The 15,306-nt window shown below is 41.4% G+C and overlaps 1 protein-coding gene and 1 long non-coding RNA gene across 2 annotated transcripts; both read left to right on the top strand.

The window, feature by feature from the left end:
* Positions 1–1,654: 1,654 nt before the first annotated feature.
* Positions 1,655–10,935, top strand: LOC137312685 (uncharacterized). Its single transcript, XR_010960788.1, has 3 exons — positions 1,655–1,824; positions 2,188–2,278; positions 8,437–10,935. It is a non-coding gene; the product is annotated as an uncharacterized lncRNA (long non-coding RNA).
* A 3,585-nt stretch (positions 10,936–14,520) lies between these two features.
* Positions 14,521–14,966, top strand: LOC137312669 (histone H2A.J). Its single transcript, XM_067979184.1, has one exon. It carries the CDS (start codon positions 14,577–14,579, stop codon positions 14,964–14,966), a length of 390 nt encoding a protein of 129 aa, XP_067835285.1. The 5' UTR covers positions 14,521–14,576.
* The last annotated feature ends 340 nt before the right edge of the window (positions 14,967–15,306 follow it).

Here is a 15,306-nt window from a genome sequence, read left to right as displayed (position 1 = left end):
TGAACTCATTGGTGGCAATGGATAGTAAAATCAGGCGTAGTGAACAATGGGGGCCCGATCCGCTATCGCCGACTTACTCCACCGCCAAAGCGGAAAATCCACTCTCATTCAGCAGTTTACAAAAATCTTATTCCAGCTGATTTGTAGAATCTCATGTGTTGGGGTTTGAATTGTGAAGCGGATTTTCTCCGCCAGTTTTACCGTCTCACAGAGACTCTCACCCTGAATCTGTGAAAAGGTTATGACCATGAACTGGGACTGGAGCCGAACACATCCCCAGTTACGGTGTGGCCTGGACACCCCATTCTCTCTGTTTTATATCAGACAGTATTCCACCTTCAAAAACAGCACTCGAGAGAGAAAGCAAGACACACACCGTCAGTCTTACACTTCCTATCAGTATGTTCATATCACGCTCAATAGCAGTATCCAACCTTCAGATACAGCACCGGAGAGTGAGAGAGAAAGGGAGACAGATACTATGACAGAGCGAGCGGAGAGGCACAGTTCAACAGTATCAGATCCAGACTGACTTGTAAAGTTGCGTTTCATCCAGAAATTCCCGTTGTAGAGACAGAAGATGTAGTCTTATCTCTCACTGATATACAAGAGACGGACACACTATTAATCCCACACTCAGGGACAGTGCAGAGAGTGACCAAAACAATGTGGGCCGAATTTAACCCTCTCTTGCCTGTTGTACTACATTCGGTTTTGCAGATCAGGGCCGTTCGCTATTACTCTCAGTGACCGAGAGTTTCAATCTGATTATATTAATATGGGACTGTTGCTGTCAGATATTAATCCTACACGCTCCCAGCAAATACACGGACTCCGACTTTCTTCCCATTTTTCTCCAGGATTGTTTTGAGAAATCCTGCATCCAGTTTCGGAGTCACACGTTAATTAATGGTTAATGGGGCCAAGAATGAACAGAATCCATTGGCTCATTTCACACCCGCCCATTTTATCGATGAAAGGCCCTTTACCATCAAAAGATACCGAGAGAAACAGCAGGGATGGAAACATCTAGTTTCATAGTTAGAGATTGTAAAGTCAGTCTGGATTCCAGCGTTAGTCACTGGTGGAATCCCATCTGTTTCCCATTCTGGTGCCTGTTCCTGCACTGCCTGTGGACCCCATTCCCTCTGACCTTTCCCCCAGACCCACTTCCTTTGCTCAGACTCTGAAAAATTCCAATTGGGGAAAGTTTCCATCGATTTTTGTATTGGGAATTAAACCAGATATCTGCGCATGCGTGAATCAGCCCCGCCCCCCGCGCTGCTTGTTGGTGAGTGGAAGAGCGCATGCGCGCTCCCCTCCCCCTCCTCGGCATATTGGGGCCATTCACTCAGTGAGCGGAAGAAGATGGTTTAAAACAGACGGGAATGGAGAGATCACGGCCCCCGGGGGAAGGGAGCAAAGAGCAGCATCGTTACAGCAGATCATCGCTTCGGGACCGTGTCCGCAGATGGGCTCAGAGATCGGCATTGAGTCCGGGGGAAGGGCAGGGGAAGTCCGGGGGCTTTTCGTAAGAGGCGGAGTGGATCAGGAACTTGTCCCGGAACATGGAGTGAGAGGGGGAAGGGAGAGGTCATTCTCGGGCTGTGGGTGTACAGGGTGTGTCCAGGGGAAGGGAGACAGAATGGGAAGAAACTGCTATTTAAAATCATTGCTGCTTTCACTCCCCAAACCAGTAGTGAATGTTCCAGGTTTTGTTCCAGTCTCACCCTGTTTGTTGTTTTTGGAGAGTGAAGAGTGGAAACAGAGCCGGACAGTAAGGATGTGGGGAGTTATACAAAGAGCATCTATTGAAGGCACCAGGTGAGAAGTGTGAAGGACACAATTTAAACAACTGCTGTTATATTTCTGTTGAAAGGTTATTCTCCTGGGAGAGGGAATTAGAAACCTGACCTGTACAAAGTCCCCGCCCCATCGGGTAGTCCCATTCATGGATCAGTGCGGGGGTTGGGTTGAGTCTGGATGTCACTAAATTGTTGTAAAACAGCCCAACACACCTGGTGTGCAGAAGCTGAGTGCTGCAGTCCTGCAGTGGAGTCAGACACTGACACTCTTTGTATCGCTGATTTACATAATTATCATTAACAGAGCTATTAAACTTATCACTTTTGTATTTTCTACCTCACTGGTTCTGGAGTTACAACAGTTACTTTTTTCTTCTGACAGAAAAATACTTGAAGGGCCAAGAATAAATGTGATGCTTCCTCCATCCTCGGCACAAGGAACAGTGCAGCCAGCTCCTCCTCACACACAGTAGGTACGTTATCATTCACAGAGACACAGACAGGTACGGAATGAATTGCAATAATATAACCCGAGATTCAAATTGAATACTTGACCAGAACTCTCACACACATGTGAGTTTAATACATGTCGTATCCATTTGAATAGTGTAGCATGAGATACAAATTGCATACAGGTCCAAAACTCTCATACAGTGACAGATTGAGAAATGCTGTGACAGCGTAACATGAGAAACAAATTAGATATCAGTTTATAATACACTCATGGTATGAGATTTAAAGATACAGTATCAATTCTATTAGTGCAGACTGAGATACACATTACACAGCAGTCCAAAAATGTTATCAAATCAGTTTGAAAGATACATTATCATACAAATTTGTGTTCAGAGATACAGATTTAATCATAGTCCAAAAAGCACACAAATTATCTGATTAAAAACCTCCAGCATCTTATCCGAAAGTGCATCCATATTTACAAATTAAATAATGAGAAAAACTATTTAAACATTAAGATATTAAAGCTAAATTTTTGAACGCTATAATATAAACAGAGAGAATAATTTTACAGACACAGAATGAATCCCACACTCGCATACCGTACCAGAGACTGAGACATGCAGAAGGAATCTCAAACTCACATACAATACCAGAGACTGACAGATAAAAAAGTGAATCCCACACTCACACACAGCACCAGAGACTGACAGGTAAAGTATGAATCCCACACTCACACAAGCTACCTGAGACTGAGATACAGAAAGAATCCAAAACTAACCTCCAGTATGAGAAACTGCATATGTGGAAATAATACAACACACACACACAGCACTAGAGAAGGTTTATATGGACCGAAACCCACACACAGTACCAGAGAAGGTATATACAGAGTGAATCCCACACACAGTACCAGAGAAGGTATAGACAGAGTGAATCCCACACACAGTACTAGAGAAGGTATATACAGAGTGAATCCCACACACAGCACAAGAGAAGGTATATACAGAATGAATCCCACACACAGTACTGGAGAAGGTATATAGAGAGTGAATCCCACACACAGTACTGGAGAAGGTATATACAGAGTGAATCCCACACACAGCACAAGAGAAGGTATATACAGAATGAATCCCACACACAGTACTGGAGAAGGTATATAGAGAGTGAATCCCACACACAGTACTGGAGAAGGTATATACAGAGTGAATCCCACACACAGTTCTAGTGAAGGTATATACAGAGTGAATCCCACACACAGTAATAGAGAAGGTATATACAGAGTGAATGCCACACACAGTAATAGAGAAGGTATGTACAGAATGAATGCCACACACAGTACCAGAGAAGGTATATACAGAGTGAATCCCACACACAGTACCAGAGAAGGTATATACAGAGTGAATCCCACACATAGTACCAGAGAAGGTATATACAGAGTGAATCCGGCACACAGTACCAGAGAAGGTATATACAGTATAATTTCCACACACAGTACCAGAGAAGGTATATACAGACTGAATGCCACACACAGTACCAGAGAAGGTATACACAGAGTGAATCCCACACACATTACGAGAGAAGGTATATACAGAATGAATCCCACACACAGTACTAGAGAAAGTATATACAGAATGAATCCCACACACAGTACTAGAGAAGGTATATACAGAATGAATCCCACACACAGTGCTAGAGAAGGTATATACAGAGTGAATCACACACACAGTACTAGAGAAGGTATATACAGAATGAATCCCACACACAGTACTAGAGAAGGTATATACAGAGTGAATCCCACACACAGTACCAGAGAAGGTATATACAGCGTGAATCCCACACACAGTACTGGAGAAGGTATATACAGAGTGAATCCCACACACAGTACTAGAGAAGGTATATAAAGAATGAATCCCACACACAGTACCAGAGAAGGTATATACAGCGTGAATCCCACACACAATACTGGAGAAGGTATATACAGAATGAATCCCACACACAGTACCAGAGAAGGTATATACAGAGTGAATCCCACACATCGTACCAGGGAAGGTATATACAGAGTGAATCCTGCACACAGTACCAGAGAAGGTATATACAGTATAATTTCCACACACAGTACCAGAGAAGGTATATACAGACTGAATGCCACACACAGTACCAGAGAAGGTATATACAGAGTGAATCCCACACACAGTACTAGAGAAGGTATATACAGAATGAATCCCACACACAGTACTAGAGAAGGTATATACAGAATGAATCCCACACACAGTACTAGAGAAGGTATATACAGAATGAATCCCACACACAGTACTAGAGAAGGTATATACAGAGTGAATCCCGCACTCACATAGAGTACCAGAGTGTGACAGATACAGAATCTATCCCACAATCACACACAGTACCAGAGACTGAGAGATCCCAAATGAATCTCACAGTCACCTACATTAGTGCAGGCTGATTTACACTTAACATACCAGACCAAATATCTCATAATGTCAGATTGAAAGATACATTATCAATTCCATTGGTGCAGACTGATCTACACATTACATATCACTACAAAAAAACTGACACAGATTCAGACTGAAATATACAGTATTCCATTCACACAGACTGAGCTACACATTATATACAAGTTCAAAAATGTCACCATATCAGTTTGGAAGACACACCAAATCAGAATTGTGTTTCCATCGATACAGATTTAATAGAATTCCAAAAAGTGCCCACATGCGCTGATTATAACCTGCAACATTACATTTTGAAGTGTATCAGTATCTACCAATAAAAGACTGGGGAAAATATTCATACATTAAGGTATTAAAGTACAGTTTTGAATGCCGTACAATAAACGGAGATACAATTTACTTAAATATAATGAATGAATCTCACACTCAGATACAGTGCCAGAGACTGACATGTACAATGAATCCCATGCTCACACAATGTACCAGTGACTGGCAGATCCAGAGTGAATGCCGCACTCACACACTGTGGTACAGAATGACAGATACAGAATTTATATCACTCACATACTGTATCAGAAATTAAGAGGTATTGAATGAATATCTCAATCACTTACAGCACCAGATACAAACAGAAACAGAATGAATCACTCATACACGCGCGCGCGCGCGCACACACACACACACACACAACCAGAGACTGATAGGAACACAATTAATCCCACACTCACATACAGTACCAGTGATTGAGAGATACAGAATGAATCCCACACTCGCACACAGTACCAGAGACTGACAGATACAGAATGAATCCCACACTCAAACACAGAACCAGAGACTGACAGATACAGAATGAACCCCACACCCACACACAGTACCAGAGATTGACAGATACAGACTGAATCCCACACTCACACACAGTACCAGAGAATGACAGATACAGGATGAATCCCACACTCACACACAATACCAGGGACTGAGAGATAAAGAATTAATCACACACTCACACACAGTACCACCGATTGACAGATACAGAATTAATCTCACAGTCATGTTACTGCAGACTGAGTTGCACATCAGATACCAGTCCAAAAACCTCATCGTGTCTGATTGAAAGATGAAGTATCAATTCCATTAGTGCAGACTGAGCTACATTTTATATACATTGCAAAATACTCATACAGTATTATACTGAAACATACAGTATCAATACCATTGGTACAGACTGAGCTACACGTTACACACAAGTCCAAAAGCCTCATAAATGATCAGACTGGAAGATGTAGTTTCAATTCTATTATCACAGACTGAGACACAGATTACATGGCAGTCCAACAATCTCATAAATGATGACTGGAAGATACAGTATCAATTCTATTAGCACAGACTGAACTACACATTACATATCAGTCCGAAAATCTCATACAATATTAGGCTGAAAGATACAGTATCAATTTCATTAGTGCAGACTGAAACACACATGATATAGCAGTCCAAGAATCTCAAAGATTATCAGACTCAAAGATACAATATCAATTCCATTAGCACAGACTGAGGTACATGTGACACACCAGTCCAAAAATCTCATAGAATATCACATTGAAAGATTCAGTATCACTTCCATTAGTGCAGACTGAGCTACATCTCACATTCCAGGCCAAAAATCTCATACAGTATCAGACTGATAGAGACTGTATCCACTCCTTTAGTGCAGGATGAGCTACATATTGCATACCAGTTCAAAAATCTCATACAGTGTTCGACTCAGATACAGAATTAATTCCATCAGTGCAGACTGAGCTGCGCACTACATACCAGTCCAATAATTTCACTGTGAACAGATTGAAAGCTACATTATCATTCACAATAGAGTTCAGAGATTAAGATGTGATCCCACTCCAAAACTCACACACGTTGTTTGATTGAAGAAAATTAATATTTACAGATTAAATACACGATGAAGAACTATATCATTTAAAGTGTTAAAGATACAGTTTCAAATACAATGCTGTAAACTGAAAGAAGAATACAGAATGAATCCAGACTTGCACATTGTCTCAGAGACTGAATTACAGAATGAATCCCAAACTGAGATAAAGCAGCAGAGAATGGCAGATACAGAATGTATCCCACACTCAGATACAACACCAGAGATTGACAGATACATAATGTATCCCACACTCAGATACAACACCAGAGATTGACAGTTGCAGAGTTAATTCCACACTCACACATAGTACCAGAGACTGACTGATACAGAATGAACCCATCACTTATATGCAGTACCTGAAACTGACAGATGCAGAATATACCCCATGCTCAAACTCAAAAACAGAGTCTGACAGATGCAGAATGAATCCCAACGTACCAGAGACTGACAGATACAGAATGAACCCATCACTTATATATAGTACCTGAAACTGACAGATGCAGAATATACCCCATGCTCACACTCAATAACAGAGTCTGACAGATACAGAATAAACCCCACCAGACACAGTACCAGAGACTGACTTCTACTGGACGTAAGCGAGAACTGTAAAAGAGCGGAACCAATTCACATTTCCTGTCGTGGTTGCAGAAACAGGACAATCTGCAATGTGAGGAAAGTTTCTGTCTGTAACTTTTATTCTCGTATTTTTGCACATTTTGATAGTGAAAAATGAAGTCAATTGATTCATAATAATTTTTTTGTTTTACTCATTCGATATTTGTGAATTTGCACCATTATTTTTCACTTACATTGCGCAGTATTTCTCTCTAATTTCTCAGGATGATTTACATTGCTCCTCTGTCCCGTTTAGACTCTTAATTTCCAAGCAGTATGTGGCCTCCTTAATCCCCCTGGCAAAATGCACCAGCTCACACCTTTCTATATTGAAATTCAATGGCCATTTACACGGCCGTTCTGCAAGCTGATTTTGTCGTAGTCTTCCTCGATATAGACAATATACCCGAAATTAATTACAAGAATTTAAAACAGCGTTGCAAGTAGTGTTTGGTCCAACAGCTCGTCTCCATTCCCAGTTTTTCTAAATCCCACTCGTGCAATATAATGTGAAGAATGAGTTGATCTTCTGTCCCTCTCTCATCTGATAAACTTCAATGATCCGGGATTTGGGGACATCTACTGGCCGGAAGCAGAACTGCAACAGTTCGGAACAAATTGCTGAAACCGGACAATGTGCAGTGTGAGCGTGTTTGTGATTGGTGCCAGGTACTCAATCTGATTTTTTTTCTACCTGCCCTGTTTGTGATTGAGCAGTAAACAGAGCCGGACAGTAAGGATGTGGGGAGTTATACAAAGAGCATCTATTGCAGGCATCATGTGAGAAATATGAAGGACACATTTTAAACAGCGGCTCTGTGGTTTTGGTTGAACTGTTAGCCACATCGGAGAGGGGATTGGAAGCCTGACCTGTGCAAAGGTCCCCGCCCCATCGGGTCGTCCCATTCATGGATCAGCGAAGGTGTTGGATTGTGTCTGGATGTCACTAAATTGTTGTAAAACAGCCCAACACACCTGGTGTGCAGAAGCTGAGTGCTGCAGTACTGCAGTGGAGTCAGACACTGACACTGTTTGTATCACTGGTTTTCATTTGTGGATATTACAATGATTATTAACAGAGAGATTCAATTGATCACTTTTGTATTTTCTACCTCACCTGTTCTTGAGTTACAAGACTTAATTTCTCTTTCTACAGGCAAATACTTGAAGGACCCAGAATCAGTGTGATGTTTCCTCCGCAAGGAACAGTGCAGCCAGCTCCTTCTCACACACAGTATGTACATTATCACTCAGAGCACAGAGACACAGACAAGTCATCAGTTCCACAGTCTCACACAGCAGAAATAGTCAATCCCACACTGATCCCAATCCAACAGTCAAACAGAGCAGGAGATACAGATGGAATTTCCATTTCTAAACAACTCAGTACCGCTGACCGGCAGATAAATAATTCCCAGTCCAAAATCACACCCACTATCAGATTGAAAGGCACTGTGTTAATCTCACATTAGTTCAGCATTAGCTACAAATTAAATACCAGTTAGAACTGACACATGGGACCGATTGATAGATACAGAATGAATCACAATAGTGTACCCCGAGATTCAAATTAAATACCAGCCCACAACTCACACACATTATGAGTTTAAAGATGCAGTATTCATGCCAATAGTGTACACTGAGATACAAAGTAGATACCAGTTCAGATGTTACCCATATTTGACTCACATATATGTCCACAAACTTCATAGTGTCAGAATGAAATGTACAGTGTCAATTCCTTTACTGCAGACTGAGATACACATTAGATACCAGTCCAAAATTCTCATACAGTATCAGATTGAAAGATACAATATCAATTCCATTAATACAGATTGAGCTGCTCATTATATACCAGTGCAAAATTCACATGCAGTATCGTACTGAAATATACAGTTTCAATTCCTTTACTGCAGACTGAGGTACACAGTAGATGCCAGTCCAAAAATCACATTCAGTGTCAGACTGAAAGACACAGTTTCGATTTGACTCGTATAGACTGACCCACACGTTACATGCCAATATACAAATCTCACACAGTATCAGACTGAAAGATACAGTATCAATCCCATTAGTGCAGACTGAGCGACACATCATATACTGGTCTAAAAATCTCAGTGACAGGTTGAAAGATACAGTATTAATTCCAACAGTGCAGATTGAGCAACACATTATATATGGTCCAAAATTCGAATACAGTATCGTAATGAAAGATACAGTATCAATTTCATTACTGCAGACTGAGGTACACATTTGTTACCAGTCCAAAATTCTCATACAGTATCAGATTGAAAGATGCATTATCAATTCCATTAGTGCAGACTGAGCTACACATTACATACAGTCCAAAAATCACATTCAGGGTCATGCTGAAAGATACAGTATCAATCCCAGTATTGCAGACTGAGCCACACCTTACAAACCAATCTAAATATATTACACGGTATTAGACTGAAAGGCACAGTACGAATTCCATTAGTACAGACCCAGCTACATATTGTATGCAGTCCAAAATTCGTATATACATATTATCATATTGAAACATACAGTCTGAATCCTATTAGTGTAGACGAAGCTACACATTGCAAACGATTCCAATAATTACTTCAAACTCATGCTGAAAGGTATGGCATCAATTCCATTATTGCGGACTGAGTTATTCCTGACATACCAGTCCAAATATAGCACAAAGTGTCAGCCTGAAAGATAAAGTATCAATTCCATTAGCGCAGACTGAGCTGCACAATAAATACCAGACCAATAATTTCACGGTAAAATATTGAAATATACATTATCATTTACAATAGTCTTTCAAGAGATTAAGATGTAATCCTACACCAAACCTCACACATTGTTTGATTGAAACAAAATACAGAAGTGTATCCATATTTAAAAAATAATGCGAGACAAAGGACCGTGCAAACATTAATGAATTAAAGATACAGTTTCAAGTAACATGCTGTATCCTGAAATAAGAATACAGAACGAATCCAGACTTGCACTTTGTCCCAGAGACTGAGTTACAGAATGAATCCCACACTGAGATAAAATTCCAGAGACTTCCAGTCACAGAATGAATCCCACACTCACAGGTGGCTCCAGAGACTGACAGATACAGAATGAATCCCACACTCACACACAGTACCAGAGACTGACAGATACAGAATGAATCCCACACTCACACACAGTACCAGAGACTGACAAATTCAGTATTAATCCCACACTCACACAAAGTACCAGAGACTGACAGGTTCAGAATGAATCCCACACTCACACAAAGAACCAGAGACTGACAGATACAGAATGAATCCCACACTCACACAAAGTACCAGAGACTGACAAATTCAGAAAGAATCCCACACTCACATACAGTACCAGAGAATGACAGATAGAGAATTAATTTCACACTCACAGACAGTACTGGAGGCTGACAGATACAGAATGAATATACAGTCTGACATCGACTGGCCGTAAGCGAGAACTCTAACAGAGTGGAACAAATTCACATTTTCTGTCGTTACAGAAACAGGACAAAGTGCAATGTGAGGAAATAGTTTCTCTCTGTAACTTCTACTCTGTTTTTTAAAAAATATTTTGACAGTGAAAAATTAAGACAACTGACTCACAATAAAGTTTTTGTTTTGTTGATTGAAAAGTTGTGAATTTGCCCCATTATATTTCACTCTACATTGCGCAATATTTCTGTCTGATTTCTCAGGACATGAATTAGATTAATTCAAATAAATCGAACTAAAACACAAATAAAAACTGAGCACAAAGCCGGAAGTTTTAATGGCGACCGTCAAAAGTGAAAGGGATGAAATAGAGAGAAAAAAATACCAAAAATGCTGGAAAGACTCAGCAGGTCCGTCAGCATATGTGGAGAAGGGAAGCTCGGGTTAACGGTTCAGGACTATGACCCTTCAATAGATCAGAAAGGTTAATCCGACATAATTTAAATAAGGGACGGGAATCAGCAGAGATAAAAAACTTCAGAAAATCTATTAATTTCACTGAATCCGGGCAATTGTTTCCCGTATCCACTGTACAGATCAGTGCAAATAATAACACAAAGGGAAAGAGTTAAATTCAAAGTTATGGGGGAAAGAAATGACCTTTCAAAGTATTTTTTTTAATATAAATAAGACCCGTTTGTGTTTTCGAAACACTATCCCTCTGAACATCATCAAATTCGGTTCCAGTCTTGGTGATTCTGAATTCAGCGTGCTGGGATTCAAACCTGTTGGAATGAACTGTTTGGAAGGCAGCTCTGCTCACCATTATATATTTCACTAGGAGGGAAAAATCGAGTGTTTCTGTGGAGTTTGGGTTTGGGGTATCTGGTACTTTAATCATAGACAATAAATAGTTTCCAAACATCAGCCCCTGAACAGACACAACAAGCTGGTGGAATTTCTCATTCATATATATTAAATAAGAGGATGGCAAAAGCGAATAGGAAGAGGTTAGGAAGAAGTCACAAAAACAATTAGGGAAGCAAACAGGAACTACGAAATCAAATTATCAAGGAATATATAAAGAAATAGTAAATTATTCCACAGACACAAAAATAACAAAAGGAAAACCAGAATAGTTTGAGTGCCACTAAGGGATGCACAAGATAAACTCACAGGTAATGTCAGCGAAATGGCAGAAATATTGAATTGTTACTTTGCCTCAGTATTTACCAGGCAGATTAACAGGGTAAATATGATATAGAGGAAGAGGTCAATAAAGATATCAAGACATTTAAGTTAGAAAGGGTGGTTAAACTGGTCCAGATGGATTGCATCCGCACATATTAAATGAAGCAAGGGAAGAGATAGCAGAGGCACTGTTACATATATAGAAAAAAAATCATCTCAAAAACGAATAGTGCCAAAGGGCAGGATGATAGTTAATGTGATTCATATATTTTGAAACAGGAGATAGAACAAGTCCAGGGAACTATAGGCCAGTTAACAAAAGGTCGGTGGCAGGAATGATCATGGAATCTTTTACTCAATGAAGCAATCGAAAAACATCTAGAAACCGAAAATATAATAAAGAATAGTCAGCACGGATTTCAGAAAGGGAATGTTTAACAGTTTGACAGAAGGTTTGAAAGTTTAAATTACAGTTCAACATAACTTATCTGCTTTTCAATTCTATTACTCGAGAAATAAACCCCAGTGCTGTGTTTGCTTTCTGTGGCCTCATCAACCTGTGTTGCTACTTTTAATGATTTGTCAATCTGTACCCCGAAATCCCTTCGCTCTTCTACCACATTTAGACTCTTATTTTCCAAGCAGTATGAGGCCTCCTTATTCCCCCGAGCAAAATGCACCATCTCACACCTTTCTATATTGAAATTCAATGGCCATTTACACCGCCTTTCATCAAGCTTATTAAAGTCTTCTTGTATTTTGTTGGATTCTTCGTCAGTATAGACTATACACCCTAAATTAATTACAAGAATTTAATGCAGCATGCAACCAACATTTGGTCCAACCAAATGTTTCCAATTCCCAGTTTTTCGAAATCCCACCCGAGCAATATAATGTGAAGAATGAGTTTATCTTCTGTCCCTCTCTCACCTGCAAACTTCAATGACCCGGGGTTTGGGGACATCTACTGGCCGGAAGCAGAACTGCAACAGTTCGGAACAAATTGCTCAAACCGGACAATGTGCAGTGTGAGCGTGTTTGTGATTGGTGGCAGGTATTAAATCTGATTGGTTTCTTCAGATCTCCAATCAGAGAGTGAATGGAAAAGGTGACGTTGTATCACTCCGAATGACCCAATCACAATCATTGCCTTCCTCCATCCCTCATTAGCATAGGGCTGTGGGGCTGCCTATTTAATCCGAGCTCGGAGCGGATTTGGGTCATTTCTGTGTCTGAAATTGAGTTTGAAAATGCCTGAGGACAAGAAAGCAGCTCCCAAGAAGGGCGCCAAGAAAACCTTGAGTAAAGCACCAGCCAAGGGCGGCAAGAAGCGGAGAAAGTCGAGGAAGGAGAGTTATTCCATCTACATCTACAAAGTGATGAAGCAGGTTCACCCCGACACCGGCATCTCCTCCAAGGCCATGAGCATCATGAACTCCTTTGTGAACGATATTTTCGAGCGCATCGCGGGTGAGGCTTCCCGCCTGGCCCATTACAACAAGCGGGCGACCATCAGCTCTCGGGAGATCCAGACCGCCGTGCGCCTGCTGCTGCCCGGGGAACTGGCCAAACACGCCGTATCGGAAGGGACAAAGGCGGTGACCAAATACACCAGCTCCAAGTAAAACTCCACAATGCACTGAAAAAAATGAACACAAAGGCTCTTTTAAGAGCCACCCACAGTCTCTCTGAAGACGCTGTAACGACCCCTCTGTGTAGAATCATTTTACTGTAGAATGTTTGATACTAACTGTTTTTCTCTAACTCTTGTGCTTTTCTAATTTCTCTTGAAATCTAGTAGATTCTCATCATCACTGCCGGTTATAATCTGTGTGTTGCTTTTTTATTTAGTTCCAATAACCAAAAACGTGTCACTGATCCTCTCGTTCTCGTTCATATTCCGACCCTTCCCCCGCTACTGCCCATTAAGAGCCGTTTTAAGGGGGTGGATTAGACTTCAGTCATTTTTTTCTCATTTTCACGTTTGTTTGTTCATTATTCGGGAATATCACTTTCAGAACCGCAATCCTTTGTAAAGCAACAGCCTTGAAAGAGACTTCACACCGAGTACAGAATAGTCTAAAGGATCTGTTACTGTTCGACTCCTTGCACCAGGAGTCCCGGCTCCGGTTTCAATCGCGATGCAGCTCCTGCGAACAGGGATCAATCCACAATCTGTCGTTTGTTCCTTTCACAAAGATTGAGCTGGAATCTGTCTCGTTACAAAATGGGTCTTTATTCCCGCCCGATTGAACATGAACGGTTAATGAAGCCGGATTTTAACCGGAATGTATAAGGTTCTGGAAGTTGTGACGGGAAATGTGCAACAACAGAGTAAAAGGAGAGAGATATTTAAATTTTTGTCTTTCGCGACATTATTTACTAAATCCGCTTCTTGTGTTACAGAAATATTGGCGGGCTTTTCAAATTTCAAAAAAACGGTTCAGTTCGGTATTTTCCGTCCTTTTTTCATTCGGCTATTGATTGGTGAATAAACGGCTCTCTGATTGGGCTGTTCGTTGAACCAATGAGATTGAGAACAGATGGACCAATCACAAGTGCCCCCACTGCACTCCTCCAGAAGGTACAAGAAGGGCGAGTGCGGGAGGATTTCTTCATTCTTTGTGAAAGTGTTTGTGAGATTTTGGAAATGTCTGGAAGAGGAAAAACCGGCGGTAAAGCACGGGCCAAGGCCAAGTCTCGCTCATCCCGGGCCGGACTGCAGTTCCCTGTGGGCCGTGTTCACAGGCTCCTGCGAAAGGGGAACTACGCTGAACGTGTGGGTGCCGGAGCCCCGGTCTATTTGGCTGCTGTGCTCGAGTATCTGACGGCTGAAATCCTCGAGCTGGCCGGCAACGCGGCCCGCGACAATAAGAAGACCCGCATCATCCCCAGACACCTGCAGCTGGCCATCCGCAACGACGAGGAACTCAACAAGCTGCTGGGACGGGTGACCATCGCTCAGGGCGGGGTGCTGCCGAATATCCAGGCCGTGCTGCTGCCGAAGAAAACCAGCAGTGTGAGCACCAAGAGCAAGTAAAGCGGCCAAGATTTAACCTGATAACCCAAAGGCTCTTTTCAGAGCCACCCACGGTATCTATGAAAGGGCTGGTCACTGTCTGTGGGATCAGGAATTAACTTCAAAAGGACTTGATTCCGATTCGAGAAACTAACAATAACTTGTTATGCACACATCATCCATATCGGTCTGTTGCAGTACTCGCTTCCGGACCGCAGATGTCGCCAACCTCCAATCGATTATAATTTGCAGTTTGTCTGGTGAATGAGACAAAATACCAGAACCGTTAGAATTGCCAACTGCGCGGGTGGGATACAGAAATACCAGGGACGCTTAATATTATTTACCGTCCCATCCTCGG

The sequence above is a fragment of the Heptranchias perlo genome, unplaced genomic scaffold, assembly GCF_035084215.1.
Source record: "Heptranchias perlo isolate sHepPer1 unplaced genomic scaffold, sHepPer1.hap1 HAP1_SCAFFOLD_43, whole genome shotgun sequence".
Classification (NCBI taxonomy): Eukaryota; Metazoa; Chordata; class Chondrichthyes; order Hexanchiformes; family Hexanchidae; genus Heptranchias; species Heptranchias perlo.
Note: the sequence above shows the minus strand (reverse complement) of the source record. Positions and strands in the feature narration are given on the sequence as shown.

What these genes read in the sequence shown, in the direction of transcription:
- LOC137312669 (XM_067979184.1), top strand. Translation starts at nt 14,577, where the DNA reads ATGTCTGGAAGAGGAAAAACCGGCGGTAAAGCACGGGCCAAGGCCAAG.